At 44.6% G+C, this 23,936-nt stretch overlaps 3 protein-coding genes across 5 annotated transcripts; all 3 read right to left on the minus strand.

The window, feature by feature from the left end:
- Positions 1-5,875: 5,875 nt before the first annotated feature.
- Positions 5,876-8,957, minus strand: arl4d (ADP-ribosylation factor-like 4D). Its single transcript, XM_076151486.1, has 2 exons — positions 8,814-8,957; positions 5,876-7,243 (listed from the first exon to the last, which is right to left on the minus strand). Exon 2 carries the CDS (start codon positions 7,112-7,114, stop codon positions 6,509-6,511), a length of 606 nt encoding a protein of 201 aa, XP_076007601.1. The 5' UTR covers positions 7,115-7,243; positions 8,814-8,957; the 3' UTR covers positions 5,876-6,508.
- A 655-nt stretch (positions 8,958-9,612) lies between these two features.
- tmem106a (transmembrane protein 106A) lies at positions 9,613-14,503 on the minus strand. Its single transcript, XM_076152190.1, has 8 exons — positions 14,232-14,503; positions 12,665-12,819; positions 12,257-12,320; positions 12,016-12,169; positions 11,466-11,606; positions 11,332-11,375; positions 11,107-11,160; positions 9,613-10,411 (listed from the first exon to the last, which is right to left on the minus strand). Exons 2-8 carry the CDS (start codon positions 12,777-12,779, stop codon positions 10,303-10,305), a joined length of 681 nt encoding a protein of 226 aa, XP_076008305.1. The 5' UTR covers positions 12,780-12,819; positions 14,232-14,503; the 3' UTR covers positions 9,613-10,302.
- A 254-nt stretch (positions 14,504-14,757) lies between these two features.
- Positions 14,758-23,903, minus strand: nbr1a (NBR1 autophagy cargo receptor a). Of its 3 annotated transcripts, none has more exons than XM_076151584.1 (22): positions 23,695-23,903; positions 23,315-23,377; positions 23,179-23,197; positions 23,061-23,083; positions 22,574-22,756; positions 22,359-22,436; positions 22,021-22,262; positions 21,784-21,903; positions 21,265-21,564; positions 20,764-20,923; positions 20,109-20,357; positions 19,617-19,742; positions 19,417-19,492; positions 19,215-19,325; positions 18,867-19,046; positions 18,613-18,747; positions 18,335-18,492; positions 17,629-18,197; positions 17,397-17,482; positions 16,727-16,814; positions 16,527-16,626; positions 14,758-16,409 (listed from the first exon to the last, which is right to left on the minus strand). In XM_076151584.1, exons 1-22 carry the CDS (start codon positions 23,794-23,796, stop codon positions 16,224-16,226), a joined length of 3,354 nt encoding a protein of 1,117 aa, XP_076007699.1. In that variant the 5' UTR covers positions 23,797-23,903; the 3' UTR covers positions 14,758-16,223. The 3 variants fall into 3 exon arrangements, with proteins under 3 accessions (XP_076007699.1, XP_076007700.1, XP_076007698.1); XM_076151585.1 differs by having other exon boundaries at positions 18,335-18,438; positions 23,306-23,377; XM_076151583.1 differs by having other exon boundaries at positions 23,306-23,377.
- Positions 23,904-23,936: the final 33 nt, after the last annotated feature.

The following is a 23,936-nucleotide window of genomic DNA, read 5'->3' on the forward strand; positions in this document are numbered from 1 at the left end:
TAAGGCACAAAACTCCCAAACAAGCCGACCAAGCAAAGATCAGAGCGCTTAATGCCGAAATATGAGCAAATGGAAACTGTGCAGAATCTGCTGCCATTTGTGAATTACAAACTTAATTTGATTTCCTTAACGATAGATTTCGGGCGACTGACCGCATCCGTGTGGCTTTGAGTAATTTCCTCGGAGGTTGCTGCCTTAACAGCATTGATGGTTGAGTTGTCCTGTGTAGTTGATGGCCACAGAAGCACTGGGGGATTAGAGGGGGATTTTCCTGCAAACCTTCGGGTTGGATTATACCCAGATAGTGGATGAGACATGAAATAAAATCAATGGCACAGTCCTTTCTTATTGAAAAGCATCCTGGTTTGGGGGGATGTTTTGGGTATTTTGCTGCTTTAACCCTCTCAACAGTGCGAACCTCTGACAGAATACTGACATGAAAACAACAAAAGGAATTTTGCAATGGCTTCCGAGTGATTGGAACATGGCAGGGATGAACAAAGAGTCTTCTATGTGTGCCTCATTTGGAAAGATCAAGACCCAAATACCAGATCTCATCCGCATGGGTTCCTCTTCAAAACCCAGGAGAAGATGCCTCTCACCATAATACAGTTTTCAATCCACTGCAGACACAGATGGATTAGATTAGATTAGATTCAATTTTACTGTCATTGCCTGTCACAAGAACAAGCAACGCAATGCAGATAACCTCTAACCAGAAGTGCAAAAGCGATTATTCAATATTATAGAAGAGTTCAATTACAGTTAAATGACAGATAGAGGTATTTACATTAAGAGCTGTATATATACAGTATAAAGATAGAAGAATCACTGAGGGGTTTAACTCCTTTGTAGAATAATGAGTTGGACAAAGGACAACATGTGAATCAGATATGTTGTAAAGTTCTGCATGTGATTCATCTTCACCTTAATCTGGGAAATTCATTATTGCTGATTTTACGAGGGCTGACGAGGAATAGGTGCGGACAATTAGGAGCAGGTGAAACTAATACAGGCCTGAAGCTTATAAAGGGGTAAATGATCACACAGGCGGGAAATACACATGAGCAAAGAGTGAAGTATCTGAAACAGGGAAAGTACAACATTAAGCCAAATAAAAATATAACCTGAGCAGCTGGAAAGTACATGACAGGAAGCAACAAAGAAAGTAGGACAGATAGAGATGTATTGTACTGTACTGAGTCATTCAGGGTTTGGTGGCAGAGATACAGGCCAAAATATGGGCCAATTTCTAGCTTTTTGTCTCTTTCATAGTTCTTATATGTATTGTTAAACAAAATGAAAGATGCCATCATACATCATAGCTTGTTTTTCCACGAGCGCCATGTGCTATCCCACCACCACGTGTTTTTGCTGTCTTTGCAAGGCCAAGCCAATCCTAACACCAGTCATCACAGCCGGCCCTTCCATCCAGGAGAGAGTCAGGGTCACGACAGCCAAAAAACGCCTCCCTCCCTCAAAAACTCTTACACCCTCCGCACCACTCCAAGAGATATTTGTTATTAATATGACACAGCAAACGTGATGCAGGCATGCTCAAGAGGGGACAGGGAGGGGTCACGAGTTTACATTGTCACACACACATACTCAATCAAACACACGTGATGATTGTCATCTCTCACGCGGTGGCAGTAAAAGCCACACAGGCGGGTGGGCAACAACAACACATCCTCAAAGATGGAGTGGATTGTGTTTTCTTTTCTTTAGCCACGTGTGCGTTCTTTCCAGACGTGTGCTTTAGGTGAAGTGCACCGATTGTTGAGGGAAAGTGTTTCCGAGCAAGCTGTGAAACGGAGACACGTGGCCTGGAAAGTGGCTAATTTTGAAACACCATTAAAAAACAGATCAAATCATGAATTCCTAAGGGAACAGTCAAAATGAGCAAATGATTGGAGGTGTAAATGCATCCTTAAAAGTGCTGCAGTGGTGGAATAAGTCCTCAAATACTCTGACGTTTACATGAGCGTATTCATACCTAATGGGATAAAACTAAATCTGTAGTTTCAGATCAGCAGTAAATGCACTCAAGTATACTCAATAATTGGTTTGTGATGGCGTTAGAAATAAGAGCCCTCTAAATCATGGGTCATTGGTCTATATACAGTCATGGGTTTACACTTAAAACTAGTTGGAATTTAATGGAATTAGGGCTGAATACTCACTCCTTTTCACTATTGTGGTATAAAAACTTTAATACTTCTTTTAATATTTATTTTTGATGTGTTCTGTTACGGCGTTGTTGTGACTAGACTACGATATTTGATAAATATAGCAGAAGTCAAATGTATGCAGTTACCTTCCACCTTCGCAACGCTGTCAGCTCAGTTCATTGATGAATACATTAAGTCGAGCAGTAATTCACAAGTCAGCACATTCCCAGAACCCACCCACTGCCAGTGTGACATAAATAAACACCAACGCAGCACAGCGTCGCATGCAAACTGGGTTACGACGCAGCTCAGAGGCCCGTCCGCTTCAACGCAAGTAATGAGAAGGGGAGCCGAGCTGGTGTTTGGTGTCGCCCGGGTACTAGTGTGTGTACTCCCTGTGAGCTGGCATGTACCAGATGGGTTTCTGGGTAATCCTAGTGTAAGGATGAGAAGAAGGCCTGTGTGGGTGGGTGTGGGTGGGTGGGTGTGTGGGTTGGGGGTGCAGGCTGGATTGATTGCTTCCATGTAAGGACAAAGGAAAGTAGACGATAAAACCTTGAGGAGTGTAAATCTCAGCTGACCCCTTCAGATGTAAACAATGCATCCTGCTGCATTTTCTATGCATTGAGTTCTCTTACCTCCACTTTCCGCATCAATGGGTAACATCTGTGGTATCACCTCATAAGAACTGTGCACGAGGAACAGCGAAAGAGTTTATTCTTGGAATGAAGCGAACTGTTTGTGGGCGGCTAAAAGCAAGAAATCGTCTGTGAAGCCATATTTACTGCAGGTCGAGATGGGCGAGATGTTTGGAAAAGTTTGACTATAATGTTTAAATCTGAGTAAATATGCAGCCCATGATTTCCTCAAGGCTTCCCCCTGAGCAATGACTCACCGCTTGCTATGAGTCTCCAGAGAAAGAACAGTATTTATAAATCTGAATAAATGCCCCCCACGCCCTCCAGCCTTATCCCTTATTCATGTGAAAATGATTACGGATGGCACAAAGGATGAAGAAGATGGAGATGATTAGATCTTCAGCAAACGCTTGCTTTCCCTACAAGCCCCGCCCACTGTGAAATGGTTCTTTTCACAACTAAGAAATATGGCCTGTGTGTTCTCTCTCTCTCCGTTGTCTTCACTTATAGCCCCACGGGTGAAAGCTTGGACAATGCGGCGCACCCAGTAAATAAGCTCATCCGTTTTTGACTTGGGGCTCGGTTTCCCTTTGCCATCCATTCAATCCTACGGGTGTGACTCTAAATGAGGGCCGAGTGGCAGCTTTACGACCTTTAGGGGAATAGAAGCCGAAGCAACTAATCTAACCCTCCTGCAACCACAACCGTTGGCCTTCTCTCTGATCCCTCTGCACTCCAGGGTACTAACCGCCTCGCCACTGCACACCCACGACAATGTCAACAAGGTCGTTTCCTTTGCTACACCCAAATCCAAGATTGCGTGGACAGATAAAAATAGCGGAGAAGCAGAAGGGAAATCAAAATTAGGAGGGCAAAACATAGAAATAGAAGAGAAGGGAGGAGGGAGAAGGAAAGAAACAAGAGAGAAGAAAAGGACTGGAGGTGAAGAATAGAAAGAGAAAGAGGCAGAGGGTGGTGATCTCAGGGTTCTAGTATTGATCTGAGCTGCTCTTCTAATCTCCCCCCTCTCAGTAACCTCATCTGGACTGGGAACCCAACCACAAAAGCAATCTGACCCCCACCGACAGGTCACCGTTAAATGACTACTGCCTTATCGTTGCCTTGGTGATAGAAAATGATGCCCCGGTCTCGGTCGAACATGTCGAGCCTCGAGATTTGTGCCGGGTTCAGCCGTATTTATATGGATTTATGATGGTAGTGATATACAAGGCGAAAGATTTCAATGAGATAAAGCACAATGCCGAGTAAGCAGATTCTGCGTGTCAGCAACCTGCCTCTGATCTATGTCACATGTATCCAGGGACGCACCTGTCAACATGTGACTCCTCCACTCTAATCCACGACAGATAATCCCCCCGGGTTTCCCCCTGTCGTTTCCTGTCAGAAGAGTGTATGTGTGTGTGTGTGTTTGGTGTGTGTGGCAGTAGTCGAGTGGGTAGAGCTTCCGCTTAAGAACCGGAGGGTTGCCGGTTCGAGTCCCTGTCGAGGTGCCCCTGAGCAAGGCACCGAACCCTCAATTGCTCCCCCCTCTGCGAAGGGTGGTAATATAATGTAATGTAAGTCGCTTTGGATAAAAGCGTCAAAATTATCGTAATGTAATGTAATGTGTGTGTAAAATGAAAAAGACAGGATAAACAGGATTCTCCCCTCGTTAGGTGGAATGGCTCCAAATCCAGGGACCAAGCTGCTCCACGCTGTCCTGTTCCCACTTCATTTTCATTATCAGAGCATAGTTGCGTCTGTGTCGGATGATTGACGCGTCCATGGCCCCTGCAGTGTATCTCAACTGTAGAAAACACCCATCATGATGCTAATTTATTCAGGAGCCAGCTGCTGTGTCAAGATGATTCTGCAAAAGGCGTCCTGGAAAGTTTTAATGAGCCCAGCGTTGTGAATAATGTGGCCGGCGAGGTCACAGGAGTCAAAGTGTGTGTGTGTGTGCGGGTGTGGTACTTGCTTGTGTCTTTGTGCGCACGTGTGTCTGTCTTGACATGCAGTGTGATACCAGCATTTAAGAGCGCCTCGGCAGGCGATGTAAGTTAGCGCAAACTCATTATCTCGTCATGTTGTGCAAGGCAAATACACAGCCGGGGTCCGCATGCGACGCCATGACGCGTGTCAATAATGCATGAGCAGTAGATTTGACATTGTATTTGTTGCATAATGGGTTCCCGAGTCGGAAACTGGGACATAAACAAGGGGATTAAAATACCTTCATTGAGAACGGTTATAGGATTGCCACAAATCGACTTAACGCTTGTGGTCCTTACAACTATACATTGTTGCATGACATAATCTGCTTCCCGTTGCAGGTGAACAGATTGCGACCCCACGGCGCTCTGATAACCTTCACATGAAAGAGAGCTGCAGCCATTCTCCTGCACGCCATGATACAGTATTTGTTTTGCTTCTCTCGCACTCTGTTTCTTCCCCGTTGCTCTCAGGCGAGGGGAGAGGATTTCACGTTTGTTACGACTAGATTTCTTTACCGTTACAATAACTGTGTGTGTATTCTGAATTGATCTACAACCAGCAGAGGTAGAAATACACGGTAAAGTGATCTCTGACCAACCCTGCGTTAAGTCAATTCTTCATCGGGTTAGAGCAACAGAGCAGCATCGCCTCGGGTGGTTGAGGCCTGTGTGATCGGCTCAATTGTCTGATCTATCCTATGACACCACACACCGCTCACTCACACACACACACTCGTCCATTTAGCTTCCCCCTGTAGTCTTGCGATACCCCTGTGAACCACCTTGCCACTAATTGATGCAATTACACTGTCAGCAGCTGGCAGACTAGAAAGTGAGAATCTAAAGTGAGCGGATTGTTGTGGCCTCAGTGGGGGGTAGGGTGGGGAGGGGGGAAAGGGGAGGAGAGAAGAGGGGAGGGGAGGTTGCTGGCTCTTGTAATTTGCTGACTCAGCTAGAAATGGGGCGGGGGAGAGGGGGGAAGGGTCACAACTCAAAAACCCATCTGAGAACCCAGTGGAGCTTCTGACTTCATTCCATTAAATAACATTAAAGATAGCAATGGTTAGTCAGTACAGTGCTCTGGTTTATTAAGTCATCATCGTTACAAATATTTACAATTGGTATAAACACTATCTTTATTCCAAATGAAACTTAACCTCTGTGGCCATGCCGGGGAATGCACTTATTATTGTTCCACGGCTGTCAAACTGAATATCACTCCGTGTTCCATCCTTTCAGTTTCCCTTCCTGTCACTTACAGCCATTTCTTCCATCGGAAATCCACCAAAATGTGTCATAAATATTTTGGGGGGCAGCATCCGCACATTGTAGGGAGGAAATACAAGTGAGGAAGAATCTGTGCAAGCTATAGTGAAAGAATATATATTGATATTTTGTCAAACTTTGTCTTAGCCAAACGGCCGTCCCGTGTAAATAGACGTGTCTCTGTGTTAGTCCTGTGTGTGCTGTGCAAACGTTAGCACTGTAAAAAACCTTTGAAGCATGTGAAAGAAAGGTAAGTAAACACTATCAAGGCTTTCCATTCAATCAGTTTAGATTTGGAGGGGGGAGCTGCAGGACAAAGTGTCTGTCTGTGCTGCATCAAAATCCATTTCTCCAGACCATCAGGCCATGGAGAACTGGCTGCTTTGTTGGCACAAATGGCCACCCATGTCCAGTGTGTCCACAGTGTGGGCCCAATAGTTTATCTCCTCCTGTTTCTGTTGTGCTTTACCATCTTCTTCCTCTTCAGAATCATCTCGTAAAGCTTCTCCAGGCCCAGCTGGAGTCCCTGCCCGTCCACGGCGCTGCAGCTCTGCACGTGATGCAAGGTGGACGAGCTCAGTTCGTGAACGGCCAGCAGCTTTTCCACCTCGCCGACGGACAGGGCGGAGGCCAGGTCCTGTTTGTTGGCCAGGATCAGAACGGGGACACCCTGGTTCTCGGAGGTACGGGTGATCTTGTGGAGCTCCACCTTGGCCTCCTCCATCCGCTCCTGCTCAGTGGAATCCACCACAAACACCATCCCATCTGTGCGGCGGGTGTAAGACTTCCACAGCGGACGCAGCTTCTCCTGGCCCCCCACGTCCCACACCTGGAATGAAATGGCCCGAGAAGCCCCCACGGCCAACTTGATCTTCTCCGTGTTGAAACCTTTAGTGGGGATGGTTTTCACAAACTCCTTCAGCTTGAGTCTGTAAAGCAGGGAGGTTTTGCCAGCCGAGTCCAGGCCTATGACCACCACGTGCAGGGACTGGAAGTTTGGCAGGAACGGCGTGTTGGGGGCGATATCAGTAAGCTGGTTCCCCATGGTCGCACCTACTTCACACCTACTTAGACGAGGTGACGGAATACTGCTTTGGGAAAAATCCCTTCTCAGTTTGGCATTTGCTCCTCTTCTTCACGGACAGAAGGGATCGGATGACGTCGGCCTGGAGACCTTATCAAAACACACACAGAACCCGAGTTAACATTGAATGAGAAGGCAATGGGTGCTTAAGGAATGACTGTTGGGAATGCAAAGCACTATTTCACACTTCCAACCAAGGAATGCCACTTGTGGGATGAATACAGAGGAGTTATTGACAAGGAGACAAGACAAACAAACAAGAGGTGGGACAGTGTGTGTTATCACTTAACCCCATACAAGCTATTCAACACGATGCAATTTCAACCAGACTAGCAGCAATTAAGCAATCTAGAGGTATTTGTTTGGTCTGTTCAAAGATGTGACGTACAAGGGTCGATTGATAAGTTGTGACCCAAGTCTAGGTTTTCTTTTACTGTGATTTATTTGTCCATGTAATCTCTTTCCAACCCTGATGCTGACTTTGTTCCAGTTTCACAGACCCTTTTTTTTTAAATGTGATCTCAGTGATTAGTAATAATTTAGTCTACAATGCATAATTTGGTCATGTATAAATCTGACATCAATGGTATAGCTTTGATCATTTGGATGATATCACTGTTTGTAACTTTGGTGTAGTTTGGATGACATCACTGTTGAGTACTTAAGTATCTTTAGAGTCAGACACTGTGATAAGTAACAGACATTGCAATTAAGTGTTTTCTGATTAAACATTTAAAGCAAAGTTACCTAGTGGTACATCTATGCTGAAGAGAAGGCGAGAACTGCCACTACACCTTTTAATGACTGATGTGACATCAGCTTCTCTCTCTCACACGCACAAGAAATGGTTCCAGCCTAAACTGATTTCATCTTTTGGAAGCAGTAAACGTTTGAGGGCAGCCAGTGAGCACGTAATCGCCGCATGTTGGCCTAGTTTGTCAATTTGTGCCACTCAAAGAGCCTCGAGTGGCCCCTGGAACAGCAATAACGAGCGACACGAATGATTCTGTTGACACATAAGAAATGACATTTGCAGTTTATAACAACCTCTTATTCGCTTCCGTGCCGGGATCAGAACTTATCAATCAACCCCTCTTCCCTGCAGACGAGCTGGTTGTGATCCATTACAGCAGGCGTGCTCGAATCACTCGCTACTCACAATCCATCAAACAGTTAATGTTTTGGCTTTGCGGCGCAGTATTACGGAGCTCAACAACGTTTAATTGGGCGTCTGAGGTTATCTGCTGTCTTGTTTGCAGAGGATAATCCGCTTTAAACCGCTAAAGCTCCACGCCTTTTCTTACTGCACACTGATTCCACTGCCATGCGTGGATATACACGGACATATTCTGTGTATGAGCGCCGCTGCAGCTGCACTAATCCCGCTGTTGTTGAGACGCTGATACCGATCACACAGCAGCACCATTTGGAGGACAGACTGCATACTTGTATCGCATTTACTTTAAGTGCAGATTGTGCAAATTAATCACATTGATTACAGGCCGGTCATTGTTTCTGGATTGAGGTTAACTTTAACACATATAACCTGAGAGAATTAGCAGCACCGCGGATACAAACGCAGTCTAAATATTGGGATTTTCTCTGTGTCAGTGAGAAAACAGCAGAATTTAAAGGTCTCTGCTGCAAAATGGATCCATACCTGCTAAATGTCGCCTTTAACGAGCGTTGAGGACATCATCCAGATGAAATATACACGTCCATAGTTAGATTGTCCACAGACTAGGTTGGTCCCAGCTGTCACAGCCGCTCCTGTCCGTGTCCAGCACTGAAAGGGGAATTAAAGCTTGTGTGGCACCTAAAACAAGCCCACTATACGTCACGGACCCCCACTGAGACCGCTAATCTGCGCCCCCTGCTGCTAAAGTAGGGGACTGTATGCACTGTGGCGGCACAAGTAAGAGTAAAAAGAAAGAAGAGGTTTATTTCATTACTAAGACAGATTCCAGCGATAATACGGCACCAATAATAATACATTGTTTTTATTTCGTTTTATTTTATATAAAGTGTATCTTATTTTAGAGTTCTTGGTGTATAAATATGTCGAAATCAAAAAAATGTAATGAATTTATTTGCATTTCTGTAAAGTAGTCCGAGAAACAGGCAATCCCACTTTACATTGTTGCCATACAGCACACCACAATTTACATTAACACTTATCTTCTTCATTATATTGTGGTCAGTGCTATTTTAACACACTGGCTCTACCTTGTGGCCATTCTTGTGAAAAATTGGTTTGTATTTTTTAAACCACACCCTATATTTTCAATTCCACACTGTTGCCTAAATCTCCAAAGTTGAAGTAAATGCTGTGGTGCCATGTAAAATCAGTTATACCAGTGCATGCCAGACACAGTGTGAGATTGCTGTACTCTTAACTGAAATTATAAATCTGACATCTGTAATATTACTGGATAATAAGCTGGATACAAAAGAGAATGAAAGACACAAAAGTGATTTAATTGAGTGAGAATTTTGACATTTTGACAAACGTTTTCCCCCCCAAACGGGTATGACAGTGTTGAAAATTGCATCTCAGTAGAGAACACGTTAAGACAAAATCTAAAATGTATTAAATGCCACTCCTTAATAAAGTGCAAATGACAAAAAGACAACACAGTTAAGAACCACATCCTGGTCACGGAATAGAAGTCATCCTGTCAAGAACCATTCAAGACGTATCTCCATGAAATTTACAAACAAGTGCAATTTAAAGTTCACATTAACATCGTGTTATGAAGCATTTCAGACATGTGCGAATGGTGCACAAAGGTTTGACCACAAAACTGCATTTCCCCCACAATGATCACAGCGGAAAGCATTTGTGTAACCCCCCCATCTCACATTATAAACATTGTAGTGGCAGAATTAAATCTCACGGTATGCTAAAACAACATACAGAATAAGGAGTATGTATTTTCACAGTACTTATATAATTCTTTGTATGGAGTATATAACTCCATACAAATAATTTATCCATCCATACGCTTTACAGAATTCTCCTTTACGGAATACAAATGATGAGCATGTTTCCTTTTTATCTAAAAAGTAAGAAAGACATATCTCTCCTCAGAAGCAACGCATACAGAATATTTATTTCCTCACATATCCCTTTATTTCTCATTATTTCATCACCTCACTGGATGTGGAATGGTGGAATTGTTGCCGCAGTCAACATACTCAAAGGTGTTCACAGTGATCTGCTCGGTGTGAGACAGGTAGGAAATGTTCATGGTCATTCTGTGAAGGACAAAAAAAACAATATAATGTCAGACAATTAGAAGTGATATAATTACGTGGGTGTTTTTCCACAGTGATGTTTCCATAATGCTTTTAAATTTTATAACACGAGCAAAGTTCAGCTGTTTAGAGTCACGGAATGCCCTTGTCGTATCTCGGACGAAAAGAAATAAAATGAACCAGTATAATGCTTTACAGAGGGCAGTGTGGTTATTATGTCACAAATATGGTTTGCAACTTAAAAAGCAGGAAGCTTTGCAGGCTGGTGCATGTTGCAACACCACATGGAGGAAATTACAATTCTGTTTACCTTCCAGTTTACTTAAATAATCGACAGTATTAACAATAGTTGTAATAGTAATAACAATACTTCCTATTGTTTATTTAGATGTATTTAGTAAGCTTGTGGTCAATAATAAATTCAATGTATCAGCAAAACATGTCATTGGTGACAGACTGTGCAGTAATGTAAAAAATTCACTAGATGGGAGCAAAAGCAACATTCTCTGTGTTTTCCGTGTTTTAACCAACTGTGTTACACAGTATTCTATATATTCTCATTAAATGAAAGAAAGAAGAACAACTTTAGTTGTTGTGGTCAAAGGCGCTGCAGTCCTGCACAATCTGTGGGTTTGACAGATGCGGAAGTGGTTTCTTCTTCTGTTGCTTTGTTTTTTACAGAAACTGACACTTACTGCAGCTCCAGAAATAAGGTGTGAATCTTGATAGTGGTCGACTGGCAGTAGGCGCTGAAAAACATCAAGCAACAAAGACTTTAGTCACAAACATGTACAGCACTGGTGAATATATGATGATCAGTTTTACATAATGGCTTCCTACATGTTTCTGTCAGTATATTTGGAAGCTAGGAACCAAATAGATTGTGCTTTCATACAAATAAGGCTATTTTACAAACTTACTTTAAGCCTTTGTCGTAAATGAACAGGTTGATTTCAAACGTGTACTGCAAAGGCACAAGAGAGGCACGTAAGAAAACAGTTGCATGGTGTCACATAATATTATTTTGATGAGCATTTTCTGAGTCAGAACTCACCGATTTCTGAGAGCGGTATGAAATGCCGGTCATGTTGGATATCCTGCTCTTACCTATGACAATGTCAGCGACCAAACCCTGAATGTTAAAGTCAGAGATCTGAACTGGGACAAAGTTGCGATTGGTGACATTGATGAGATTCTAGAAGAGGAAACAGATGACTGGTCAGGTGCAACACAAAGGACCCTGGAACTTTTAGAGAGCTCTGTCCTTGACATTACTATAGTAGCTAATCATAGTCTGTCTGGACACTCTTGGTATTTTAACATTCTTGTAGGTGTATAGATGAGGAATGTTTAATGGAGTTCCTGGGTCTTTTTAAGGGGCAGGAATAAATTTAGACTCTATCCACGCAGTTAGAATGCAGGTAGGATACCTAAGCACCCTGAAGGTTCTTGAAAGAGTTCCTGAAGTGGAAAAGAGACGTGTATCCCTCACTGCTGCGCCTAATTGTCAATATCCTTTCTGAATAAAGTAATTTTCCCTCAACAAAGAGGCGGCACAGGTTTGGAAGAAACTCATTGAGCCATTACTACGAGCCATTACTTACTGTGACCTCCATCTCAACTGAATCTGGGCCGAAGTAGACCATGACTGACAGCACGGACACGGGTGTTAAGGTGACACTCCGAGGGAAGAGGAAGAAGAGGATGAGAAAGCAAAGACAGACGGACAAGACCGCGGAGATGCACATGTAGAGCTTCCTGAAATACAACACAAACACAGAACGATAAGCAGAATGAATTTCCATTTATTGAAATAGAAAAAGGTGATAAGAACAAATCTCTTACGTGCGCCTGGGTTTCAGCCTTACATCGTTACATGGTATTACTGCAACTAGCTGGTCCTCTTGGCCTGACAGGACAAAAACCAAAAAGAGAAGGAAGTGGTCTTACAGTATTTTCATGTCTGTTCACGGCAGTAATGCGAAAGTGACCTAAATAAGTGACTCAACAGGCCCAGCTGCACCTAAGCAGTCTTTCCGATTTCGATTCCCAAAAGCGGGGGCATGAAATGAATCATTTTCACAGTAATTTGAGGGGGAAGACAGCTGGAGAAAGATGAAAGGTCAAATTCATAAACTGACAGGGAAAATCGAGGAAGGGGAGACACACCGGGAAGCTGGGAGGCATCTGGAGGCACTGGAAAGATGGAAAAGTCGGCAGGAAAATTGTGAAAGCAGCAATTAAGACACTAACCTCTTGGAATTCGTCCGGTGCCACGACAAGTCGGGCAGGTTTCGCCGTTTGCACTCGTGGCCCCATACTGAGGAGGGGAGCCCATTGAAGACTTCACCTTGGTCACCCTGTCCATCAAATCGGGCTCTCTGGGGTTTTAATGTCGCTGGTATTTGCTAGTAGAACCATGACAGGTTATTGAATCAATTCCAAAGAAGAATAAGCTAAAAACAGACTAAAAAAGGCTGAAATCTTCTTCCTGAAGCTCAACGACGCATCCGAGTCCCCTTTAATTTCCCTTATGACTAACAGCTGAGCGACAATATGTCTATTGCAGAAGCTTCTTGGTTGTCCTTTGAGATCTAATAAAGAATCTTGTGACCCTGCAGCACTTCTCACAGTCAGATGTCCAATAAAATCCTATTATTGCAACATATATGAGGATGTGAGCAGAGTCCACAGTGGGGGCGTGACAAAAAAAACACAGTAACTTTCTTTTAGGGATATTGCAAGTTTCACTCAATGTGCATGACTGTGAGGATGACATATGCATGCATTGAACATAAGTTACCGTTAGCCACTCCAGTTATGATCAGTTTTTTTTCAGTTACATTTTTAACTTTGGTGGGTTAGTGGTATTCCTTGCTGAATAAAATTAAAATATAATGTGTTTATTTTAAAGCCCAATCAGCAATTTTTTACCATTTGCATTTTCAGTTTTACCCGCATCCATCTGAGTGTCGACTGATATCTTCTGAGCCTTTATTTGTGTGTTCATTCAATACAATTGCTTATGTGATTTCATGCGAGTTTAGTGGTCCAGATGTACCCAAGGCTCTGTGCAGTGATCCCACCTGTGTATGTGTGTGTGAAGGCTTTTCGATCTAGATCAGCATATATACATCTGACTTGGCCCCCATAGACTTTACCCTCCTCCCGTAATTAACAAAGGCTCTAGCTGGGACACCTTTGGTCTCATATGCTGATATAACCACTAGAGCGTTTGTTGTTGTTGTTGTTGTTTTTGTTATCGCTTACTTCTATAGAACTGGGCGTTCATTGTTTGGCTAAAGAAGGAGTTTGTTGGGGAATCATTGCCGAGGACACCTCTTATTTAGGTTTTTTCATGGCTCAGAACTTATCAATCAAAGATCACACTAGTTTTATGTGCGTTGGCATATAAAAGGATTTATTTTTAGAGTGCATCAGTCTCCTAATAGTATGATGAGTTACAATTCAAAGAGAATTCAATGCCATATTTAAGGTCACTTTAATGTATTTACCCCCATTTTAAGTAGCATGAAGTGAAGACGATGCATTTGCCGAAGTGTTGTTGTCCTTTCCACAACATATGTTACACTGTAGAGACGCACTTACATTCTTTACTACCTGCAATATGAAGAACTTTAATACGTCTTCAGGCCCAAAAAGTCGTTGCAAAATCATCTAAAACACGATTCTGTGCTGCTGTGCTATAGAAAATATGGCCCAATACGCTTTCGCTTTGCCTGCTACAGTGCATAAATGAAAAAGAGATCCAGCTGACAGGTGCGGACGCGTCCCTCCGTCTGTCTACGCACTAACTTACCCGCTTTCAGACGCCAAACATCCCGCGTGGGTTAAAGCTCTGCACCGCGGCCTTCATCGTCATCCCGAAGGAGAAATGGCTTCTTTCAAGAACAATGTCAACCCGCAATGAGTTTCGACTTCTTCCGAAACAAACGCACGAGTGAACACACTTCCTTCTTCCTTATTTAGCTTGAGGTCAGTTCTCCTGCTGATAGCGGCCGATCCCATGTACTGCTTGGGATTCACCTTCTCTTCCTAGTTAACAAAAAATAATTATAGCAACACTTTCTTTTGTTTTCGATAGCTAAAATTGTACCTTACCTGAACTCAAAACTGCAAAAACGCGGATACATAAACTTCCAACTTTAATTTTGAGGCCATAAACGCACCGCGCTCATTATATGGTATAATAAAAGTTTATGTGACCTTTGTACGTTAATGCGGCATTTTAGCTAAATGAGTGCTTACTGTATGTACCTTATATGAGCTTTACATAACAGTTTAGAGCCTATATTAACATTATTCAGTAACATATGGAGACAAAGACCTGTGCAAATAGTTTATTGGCAGATTGACAGTAGCAGGGTTATTTATTGTGTACGCTCTGTGGTAGAATTGGACAAGCATAGTAGATATATTCAGCATTTCTCTCTATTGTGATTCTTGAAACGTGGAAAAGTAGCAGTCAACGTAACCACATGGTTCCCCAAAACCCTCTGCTACACTTAAAAGTAAACAAACCCACACAAACATGGAGATAACAGTAGTGTACTTTAACTTAAATCTGCACAAATAATGTAAAATCACCATATATTATATATCTATATATATATGTCAATCGGCAAACCACTCAATCATCTGACAAACAAAAATAAAAACAATAAAATATACTTGGTTCCATTAAGTCAAGGAATGTGTTTAGAGACATCTTGGTTTGGATAAGACTGTTTCAAGGTTTTGGTTAGCGGCTGGATGAGAAAGTAGGGAACTGGAGGCGGGGGCCGGGGGGAGGGGGGAGGGGGATGGGTGGGTGCAGATGATGATGGTGCAAAAAGCGGACACTTTCCACTGGGACGCTGCTAAGACCACGACCACAACGCTCCCCACTAAGCCTCTACCCAGTCATGCAGGTGTCTTCTAATAAAGCGGTAGAAAACATCTGTGTCTCGACAGTGATCCACTTGGACAGTTTTTGTATACATTCCACATGTCAACATCTAAAGTAACAGTACTCTGATAAAGAAAGAGATTGCATTGTTTAGGCAGATTTCACTACAATAATCAAGGAAAATTAAAATCTGTAATATGTCGGTGGCTCCCAACTGTACAACCGGATCTTAAAATAGAGCTTTCTATTTAAGACACTGATCTTTATCTTATCTTTTAGGACATTTAACAATTAGCATCTTTGCTGTTCTATTTGAGAGAAGCGTCTAGCTAAGCCCCGTCATAAGAGAAGAGTTTCTCAGAGCCAGAAGGGGAAGTCACGATACTCATACAGACACTAGGATGAAGAAGTGAGATACACGCAGCTGTGCTGTCAAACGCACGGCACATCATCCGGTCTGTAAAGCTCTACGGACCGGGGAGAGAAGGCGTGGCAAAGGTTCATTTACTATCTTCACTAGACTGATGGAGATCATTCAAATCTACAAGTGTACACTGCATTTTTTTTTCTTTTTTTTTTTTACGGATTTCTGAAGTAGAATTAAAGGCAAAGACAGGAGGATGAGTCGTACACCAACGCTCCTTTCTCACCTCATCCTGTAAAAATATTGCTCCTCTTTCATGTTCCGACTTTGTGACACTTTTCTCAATCGAACAAACTTCAATATGTCCAAATCAACCCATCCGCCCGCTGAAAACGACAGCATAAAATCATAAATAAGCTCACTTTCCCCTCTTTGTATTACTCAAAACAAACCCACACACAGACGACGCGGGGGCTTGATCTAAACACTCTTCTTACGTGTGTTCAGAACATTACAATCAGTGCTTTTCCTTCCTTCAGTCAGTGCTGAGCGACAGTTTCGTTCTGACGCTCCTCCGCCATTTGCACCAGCTCGTTGACGGTGTGCAGCAGGCTGTAGCCGTGCTTCCTCAGGAGCCGCTGGTTGAGCCGGTGGTCTCTGAAGCCCATCTCTAACAGCATCGCCATCATGGAGGGGTCCTGCCTGGTGGCCGGGTCGATGCCTCTCTGGGGGAAAGGAATGCAAAACGTAAGGAATGCTTTGCAGTAGGGAAAGGATCAGACTTTGTTATTGGCTTTCACCCGTCTAACTTGCAAGACAAAGAACTTTCAAGCGTGATGTACCTGTACTGAACAGTTGGGTCCAGTGAAGAGGGCCTTATAGGCAGATGCTGCCACAGAGAGCGCCCCTTTGACAAGTCCTTCTGTGATACCTCCTTGGCCCCTAGTGCAAAGACGGGGGTGTTAAACAAGGAAAGGTCATGTGGAAATGCCACCAGACAACAGATTGCATCGCTTTGTCAGTGCTTTTGGCTCTGTTGTACCTTGGCTGCAGAGCGTTGCTGGGTCTGGGGTTGTATGTCTCAAAGGCACTAGAAGCTGAGCCTGCTGATCTGGACAGACCAGATGATACTGCACAGAAGACAAGGGAAGAAAAAAAGCATAATAGAGGAACAAGGTTTCTTTCTGCTGAAACAACAAATTCAGATCGACTAAATTTGTTTTCCCCCCTGCAAAGAGATGAAACGTGTTTGCTCTTTGGCCTCGGCAACGCCAGTAAATACTCCTAAGTACAGTTAATTTAGGTCAGCTTTCCGTATGAGGTTGTCATGTGACACAGAAGTTGAATAACCCAGTTTTAAAGTCAGAGACGTGTACTAGTTGTGTCATGCATGTCAGCATTGGCACGCAGTGTACACTCCTTCTTCTGTAACTAACAAAACCACTCACATTGTGCCATCGCTTCTTCCGCAGTGTGCAGACATTCTTGGCTACAGAACTGCTGTCACGTGTGTGTGTGTGTGTGTGTGTGTGTGTGTGTGTGTGTGTGTGTGTGTGTGTGTGTGTGTGTGTGTGTGTGTGTGTGTGCTATGCTGCGTCAGAGTGAACACGGATACTGAGTGTGTCACGTATGTCAAGTGGTATTTACAGTTTCAGGAGCATGTGATCCTCTGCACAGTGCAAAGATGTCTGTACGTTTGATGTCTGACTCACTATTTAGGTGGACTCTTGGTTGGTGTGGCTCACATTGTTCACAGACAGGAGGACTGGGGTCCTCAGCCAGGTACAGTGCCTCAGACCTGAAAATAAAATAATAAAGCTCAATCACAAAACACAAATTATTCATCAGTTAAAAGTGGACAGTAAATCATGCAAACGATCTGGTTGAAATTAACGATAAAACATAACTGAACTGCAGGTGATTCAGCACTGGACCCCAACAAACCTTGGTGAGTAGAGAGCTGGTGGGGGCAGCAGGGGGTCAGGGAGAACCGGTGGCGGCACCACTTCAGGGGTGAGGGTCACAGCGTCCAGGGTTTGGGAAGCACACAGCATCTGGTTCACGCTGCTGTGGGTGGGAGACGCAGGCGGAGGCCAAGTGTTCGCAGAGAAATCCTCCCTGGCAACCGCCTCCCTGGCGACCACCTCCTCGGCAACTGCATCCCCCTCAACTGCCTCCCCAGTAACCGCCTCCCGGGCAACCACTTCTCCAGCATCCGCCTCCCCGGCAACCACTTCTCCAGCATCCGCCTCCCTGGCTTCCGCCTCTGTCACCTCCGTCCCCTCCTGCCCCTCCCTCAGTAGAATGGCCCTGTCCAGACTGGAGATGGCCTCGTTCTCTTTCCCTTCCTGTATGACTTGACACGGCGAGGTCACGGCGGCGCCGTTGGTATCCGGCTGTGACATGGCGGAGCTGTACATGGACTCCCCCAGAGGCCGGGTGGTGTCAAAGCAGTCAGGGAGGACGATGATGTAATCATCACAGGAGGAGACAGTGGACGTCTGGCTGCTAACCTGAGAAGACGCAGGAGACAAAGCTGGTGAGAGGACAGTCCGACTTGGGCTGTGGACATAAACATGTAAACAGATATGGTTCTGCATCTTCTTCCATCCAACAATCAGTCTGGAAAAGAGGAAGGTGTGACGCTCACCTCATCCCAATCTTCCCCTTTGTTCCCACCCTCCTCTTTCTCCTCTTGCGTGTCCTTCAGAATAGTTTCACTGTCAGCCAAGACAGCCGCATCTTCCTCCTCAACTGTGTGTTGTGTATCAAGACAGAGGTTTTCATTCGCTGAGCGCAGCAGAAGATCTTTGTGAAGAAACACCAAAATCATCATTGAAACATGTTGTATACTACAAATTAAACATGTTAAATGTATATTAAACAGGATGAAGAGGACTGTGGGACCAGGACAATAGGGACTCGAACCTTGTCTCGCCTCGTCTTCCTGGGTGAGGCCTGTGACTGCAGGCGGGGCTGAAGTCTCAACTCGGATCTCCACATTTGCCCCTGGGGCCTTCTGTGTCTTTTCAGCAAAAGCAAAGTTGAGGCCCCTGGAAACAACTGGAAATACAGAGAAGAGTAAGACACCCGCATACACACAAACACACACACCCTCATACCATTTTCACGCGTCCTTTGCTATTCATGACTAACTTAGGGAGGACAATGTCTCCACCCACCCTGTGGCTTGTGAGTGTTGTGTTGGGCCCGGCGGGGGGGCCTGTGGTCTGGGGCCTCCTCCAGAGTGAGGGAGCGGATGATGGTCTCGCAGAGAAACTGAGCTCCGCTGATCTCCTCCTCCCTCTCCTCCTCCTGCATCACCAGCTCCAACAGCTCCCTCTGCTGCCTCGGTTTCACTCCTGCACCAGACACCACAACAAACTTGAAACCGCTGAAAGGAAGCGGCGCCTCAACATCTCCATTTAAAGAAAAGCCCCCAGTGAACTACATCCCCTTTTTGTTTCAGCTGACAGAGATTTTGTCACGCTGTCTACAATTTCACACAGGAAGCCTTCCGGTAATCTTACCGAAAAGCTTCCTGACCCCTGTGACCTCCGTGTCTTCATTCGCTTGTGCAGTGCTGGCTTTCTCCGGCACCGATGGATCATGGGGCAGGGGGGAGATGCAGGGTGTCAAATCTAGAAACAAACAAACTCAAATTTGCTCCTTTTCATAGACCCCCGCACCCGAATAACAAATCAGATTCTTCCGTGTTGACGTGATTCTTACCGACAGGAGTGTTGTTAGGAACCTTCTCCAACTCTTGCACAATATTTATATCCAGCAACTCAAATGACAGCAGATCCTACGGAAAACAGAACACACCCAAAGAGGCATGTGAATATGAATATGACAGACTAATGGGACGGTATGTTCACGCCTTTGTTTGGTCATGTGATCTAGAAGCGAGTAGCAGGTTGAGTGTGCACCTGTGGGGTAAGCAGGTCGACTGAGGGGAAGTAGTAGTCTCTGTGGTTCAGGTCTACAGACAGGACAACCCCACTATCCTTGGACTTTAACTCCTTCTCTGGTTCCCCTGGCTTGGCCTCCTCCTTCTGAAGCACACAGACAATTGGCACCATTCAAAGATGGCAGGATGGAGGAACACGTTTGGATTACACGGACAGAATCCTAACACTATCGAGGCAAATGTGCATGTGTTAAGATTTAGCTACTAATAATTGGAATGAGGTTAACCCACTTTCGGGAAAAGCAAATAGAAGTGACATGTGGGATCTTTGCCAAAACAGGACTTCTGTGGCCAATTCTTAATAAATGTTTGATAAAGTATCGGTCAAAACTAATTTCCTCCTATGAAGCTACATGTGTGATAACCTGAATAATGGAATGGCGATACATCTGCTATGTGTATGTTGAATTCTGGCTGGAGCTGTACAGGTGTGTTGAGGTAGGAGACTTGCCAGTCGTTTGGTCTGATGACCGAGTGCGTCGCGGCTGTTGCCAGGGTCAACCACGATGCTGCACCAGACACGTGGGCCAAACTGGCACCCGCAGTGCGCCAGCCGCCAGTGGGAGGTATACGTCCCCTCCATCACAGGAGCGACAAAAGCCACACTGACCACGCCCACTTGTCCGGGCAGCAGCAAGGGGACTGGCACCTCCCTCCTCTCCTCTGACGCCAGGCCGAGGTTGCCCCACATGAACACTAGCTGGGGGCACGCACACACATACACAAAATAGGAATACACATGCGAAAAAAGGACACGGACAAGTGCATGCAACCAAAAATCACACGACAGAAAAAAAATACACATGCACAGTGGGAGGAGGGGGGAGACACGCAAGCACGCACGTACGCACACACCCACACACACGCACACGCACACAAACAGTGACACAGACTTAAAAACTGAAACCACAACACTAATTCAACTGAAGTCAAAGAAAGAGCTCAGACAAAAAGTTAGAATTAGATTGGGTAAGAAACTTTAGCTGGTGTTAGTCGATGTACTTGACTTAGATAAGGAGGCAACAAGCTGAGAAGACTCGAGTGGAAGTGAAGCGAAGGGGCAAAGAGAAAGTGGAGTTTGTCCTCTTGATGCATGGTGGGGGTACCTTAGTCTCTGAGGTCCAGCTGATTGTGCCCGAATTCCTCATCTTCCAGTATTTGATGAACTTGGTGCCGGGCTCCAGACAGGTGCCGTCAGGGAGATTTTCATCCAGAAACAAGGCGGCCATAGTTGGCACCAAGGAGGTGTGCGAGACCCCGGGACCCCTAGTTTCAAGTGTACAGAGCATTGTTGAAAATAGCCCTGGTTTCTTATAAGACCCATCTCTTTTGTTCTCTACGAATCAAAAAAGCAGGACCCCAGATTTTTTTTGCAGCTCAAAAGCAAATTTTCTTAGAAAATCTATGAAGCAGCAGCAGTTTTCACACTGTGAGGTAGTTCCAACATTTTCCACCACCCCAGAGCAGCCAGCGATACACTCATACAGACTAGATAACAAAGATGGCATATTTTGATTTTGTTTTCTTGAAAAAAAGACTTTTTTGCATCCATGCTGGGTTTTCGAAATACCCAGCACTGTCGGACGCCCTTCCGAGGTGGCGCTTACTCTGGACTGGAGGTCTGGGGATCAGGGACCGGGGCAGGGATGGGACCTTGGGCTGGGGCTGGACCTGAGGCCATTTCTGAAGCAGCAGCTGGGGGCGGGGCTGGGACCTGGGTGGAGGCAGAGGCCATGTTTGTCAGGTTGGCTCTGCCTGAGGTAGAGGGCCCGCTCCACTGCAGCCCCCTCTTCTCCAGTCTCAGTTTCTTCTTGATTTCCTTCACTTCGGCTCTAAGCTGCCTCCTTTCAGCTTTGAGGCGCTGTCGCTCAGCCTTGCGCACTGTCCTGTCTCCTCGCCTTGGGAACCTGGTTTGAAATGTTATCGGGAAGACCTATTTGTTGACTATCAAAAGTTGTCAAAAACACATTCACACGCATGATTCAGAAATTGCAGAAAACTACCTGCTAAAATATGGATTTTCTTCACAATCCTGCTCTCTTATCAATGATTTTGTTTTGTTTTTTTGTTATCTACATTAACGTGAAAGACCCAGTTTTAACAGAAACTAAAAGAAAGCTAGTTACCTTGATTCTCCAGATGTCCCATGCTCAGGGATGGAGAGAGGTGTCTTGGTTCTCACGAGGTTGTGGCTGGGGTCATGGCTATGTCTGCACATCTCACACAGGATGCAGGATGGACATACGCTGGCAGGGAAACGGGGCAGACATGGAACATTTTAATGCATATGGATACCAGTGAAACTGCTTAAAGACCAGAAACGGAGTCATATACATGTGTTGGATTGGGCGAATGAGCCGTACCTGCATTTGTACGCCCCTTCGGAGGTGAGTTTGTTGCAACTACTGCAATTTGGGGTGTAGCCAAGTGACTCGTTTGAGGTGGAGGGGCCTGCTCTGGGCGCCATGGAACCAGCACTAGCCCCAGGATCCAGAGTAGCCCCACTGGCCCCATCAGGTCCGTCAGATGTTTTGTGGGTACAACACTGGCCAGAGAAGTCAGTGCACATCCTTTCCACAACCTCCTTCACCACCTCATCCTTAAACTAGAAACAAAGTTAGTTAGTTATGCAGCAAATATATACTGGAAAAGTTGATATTACTGCATTACATCAAAGTTAGAAAAGATAATAAAACCTTACTTTCTCCATGTATGATCTGAACCACACAGGAGGGGGCTCATCTTCTGGTTTGTTGCCCTTAGTGTCTTTTATAGTGACCTGAATAAAACAAAATCACCCAAATTATTGCTACAACAAGACTCGCCAACGTCCTGACTAGTATACAATCAGTTTATACACCAAAGAAGAAGAGAACAGTGTATACGTGATGCAATAACTATCGTAATAACCCTTACCACTTCTCTCTCTGGTGTGACCTGTGTGCCTTTATCCACCGTCTTGACCCTGGAGGGGTAAGGAGGAGCAGGGCGGAGGTCACCTTTCAGCTCCTTCACCTCTGTCTTCAGCGGGCCTCCACAGGCCTGCCCCTTCATCTTGTAAACATTCATGTGCAACTGGTTCCCCTGCTTCTCTGCACTCTACAGACAATACAGATGATTAACACATGACATAAGAGATCGACAAAGGAACATCGTACAGGCCCAACTGTCCTTTAAGTTCTGGTCGGTTTAGACTTCAATCTTAGTATGTTGGATATATTTTTGTTTGTGTTTCCACAAGAAAATGGCTACAATATTACATTCTACTGCCATTAGAATTACAACACAAAACTTTCTAAATCCATGTTTGACAACTACCATTGAGTCAATGAGTTAAATAAGACATTTCAGATTAAGTTCGAATAATATTGGCAGGTATACATACACATAAGTGTCTCAGTACCTTAATGGCTTCTTCATATTCCTCTGAAATAAAAACAGTACAATGTTTACATGATAAACTGGTAATCATATTCAAATGTTGATCATCTGTGTGTATCTCATGTTATTGTGTTTCTCACCTTGACTGTTTATGCAAATCTGAAGAAAGACATCAAAGAAAGCAGATTTAAGTCAAAGGATTTAAGGTCAGTTGAGAAATAATCACAATTGTTCTATTTTAGGACACATTTGTATACACACACGCACCCCCCTCACCTCTTCGTTGTCCTCATCAAAGTATTTCACTTGAAAATGGTTAATCCCGAATGATGCTTTAATCTGAAATACACATGGAAAGGTACGGACTCAGAAACGTCATCTTTAGAAAATCATAACTTCTGATCACACGTGTTATTTACCAGATTGCGAAACAACAGCGCATCAAACTAAGATCTAATCGTCTGTAAACGCGGTTTTAAGACAAGCTAACACGGAATACCGCACAATCACTCCGCTATGACGCAACAATGTGAACGATCCTTCCGGTGGCGTGTAGTTTTCCATTTATTTTTGTTTGTACATGTGTAGGCCATGACCGGGCCTGTTTTCACCAAACTGCGCCAGCGCTTGGCAAACTCGCTCAGCTAGCACCTTACCCAGGCTTCCACCGATTCCCATTCCAGTTTATCCAGATCCTGCGCCAGGAATCTCTTCACATTACCCCTGAAATTCACTTTAATGGTGACAGGGAGCCCCATGTCAGCCTTTTGGGGGGGGTGAACGACGGCGACACTGGACTGTTTGATCCCTCTTTTGCCCTCGACTGTCTTTTCTTGTTTACATCGTCACTTGCGTCGAGAAAAATACAGTGACGTTTCGCGCATGCGCACTCGAAGCC

Source organism: Genypterus blacodes, unplaced genomic scaffold, assembly GCF_046128005.1.
Source record: "Genypterus blacodes isolate CSIRO-AG114 ecotype Tasmania unplaced genomic scaffold, CSIRO-AGI_Gbla_v1 ptg000055l_1, whole genome shotgun sequence".
Taxonomy (NCBI): domain Eukaryota; kingdom Metazoa; phylum Chordata; class Actinopteri; order Ophidiiformes; family Ophidiidae; genus Genypterus; species Genypterus blacodes.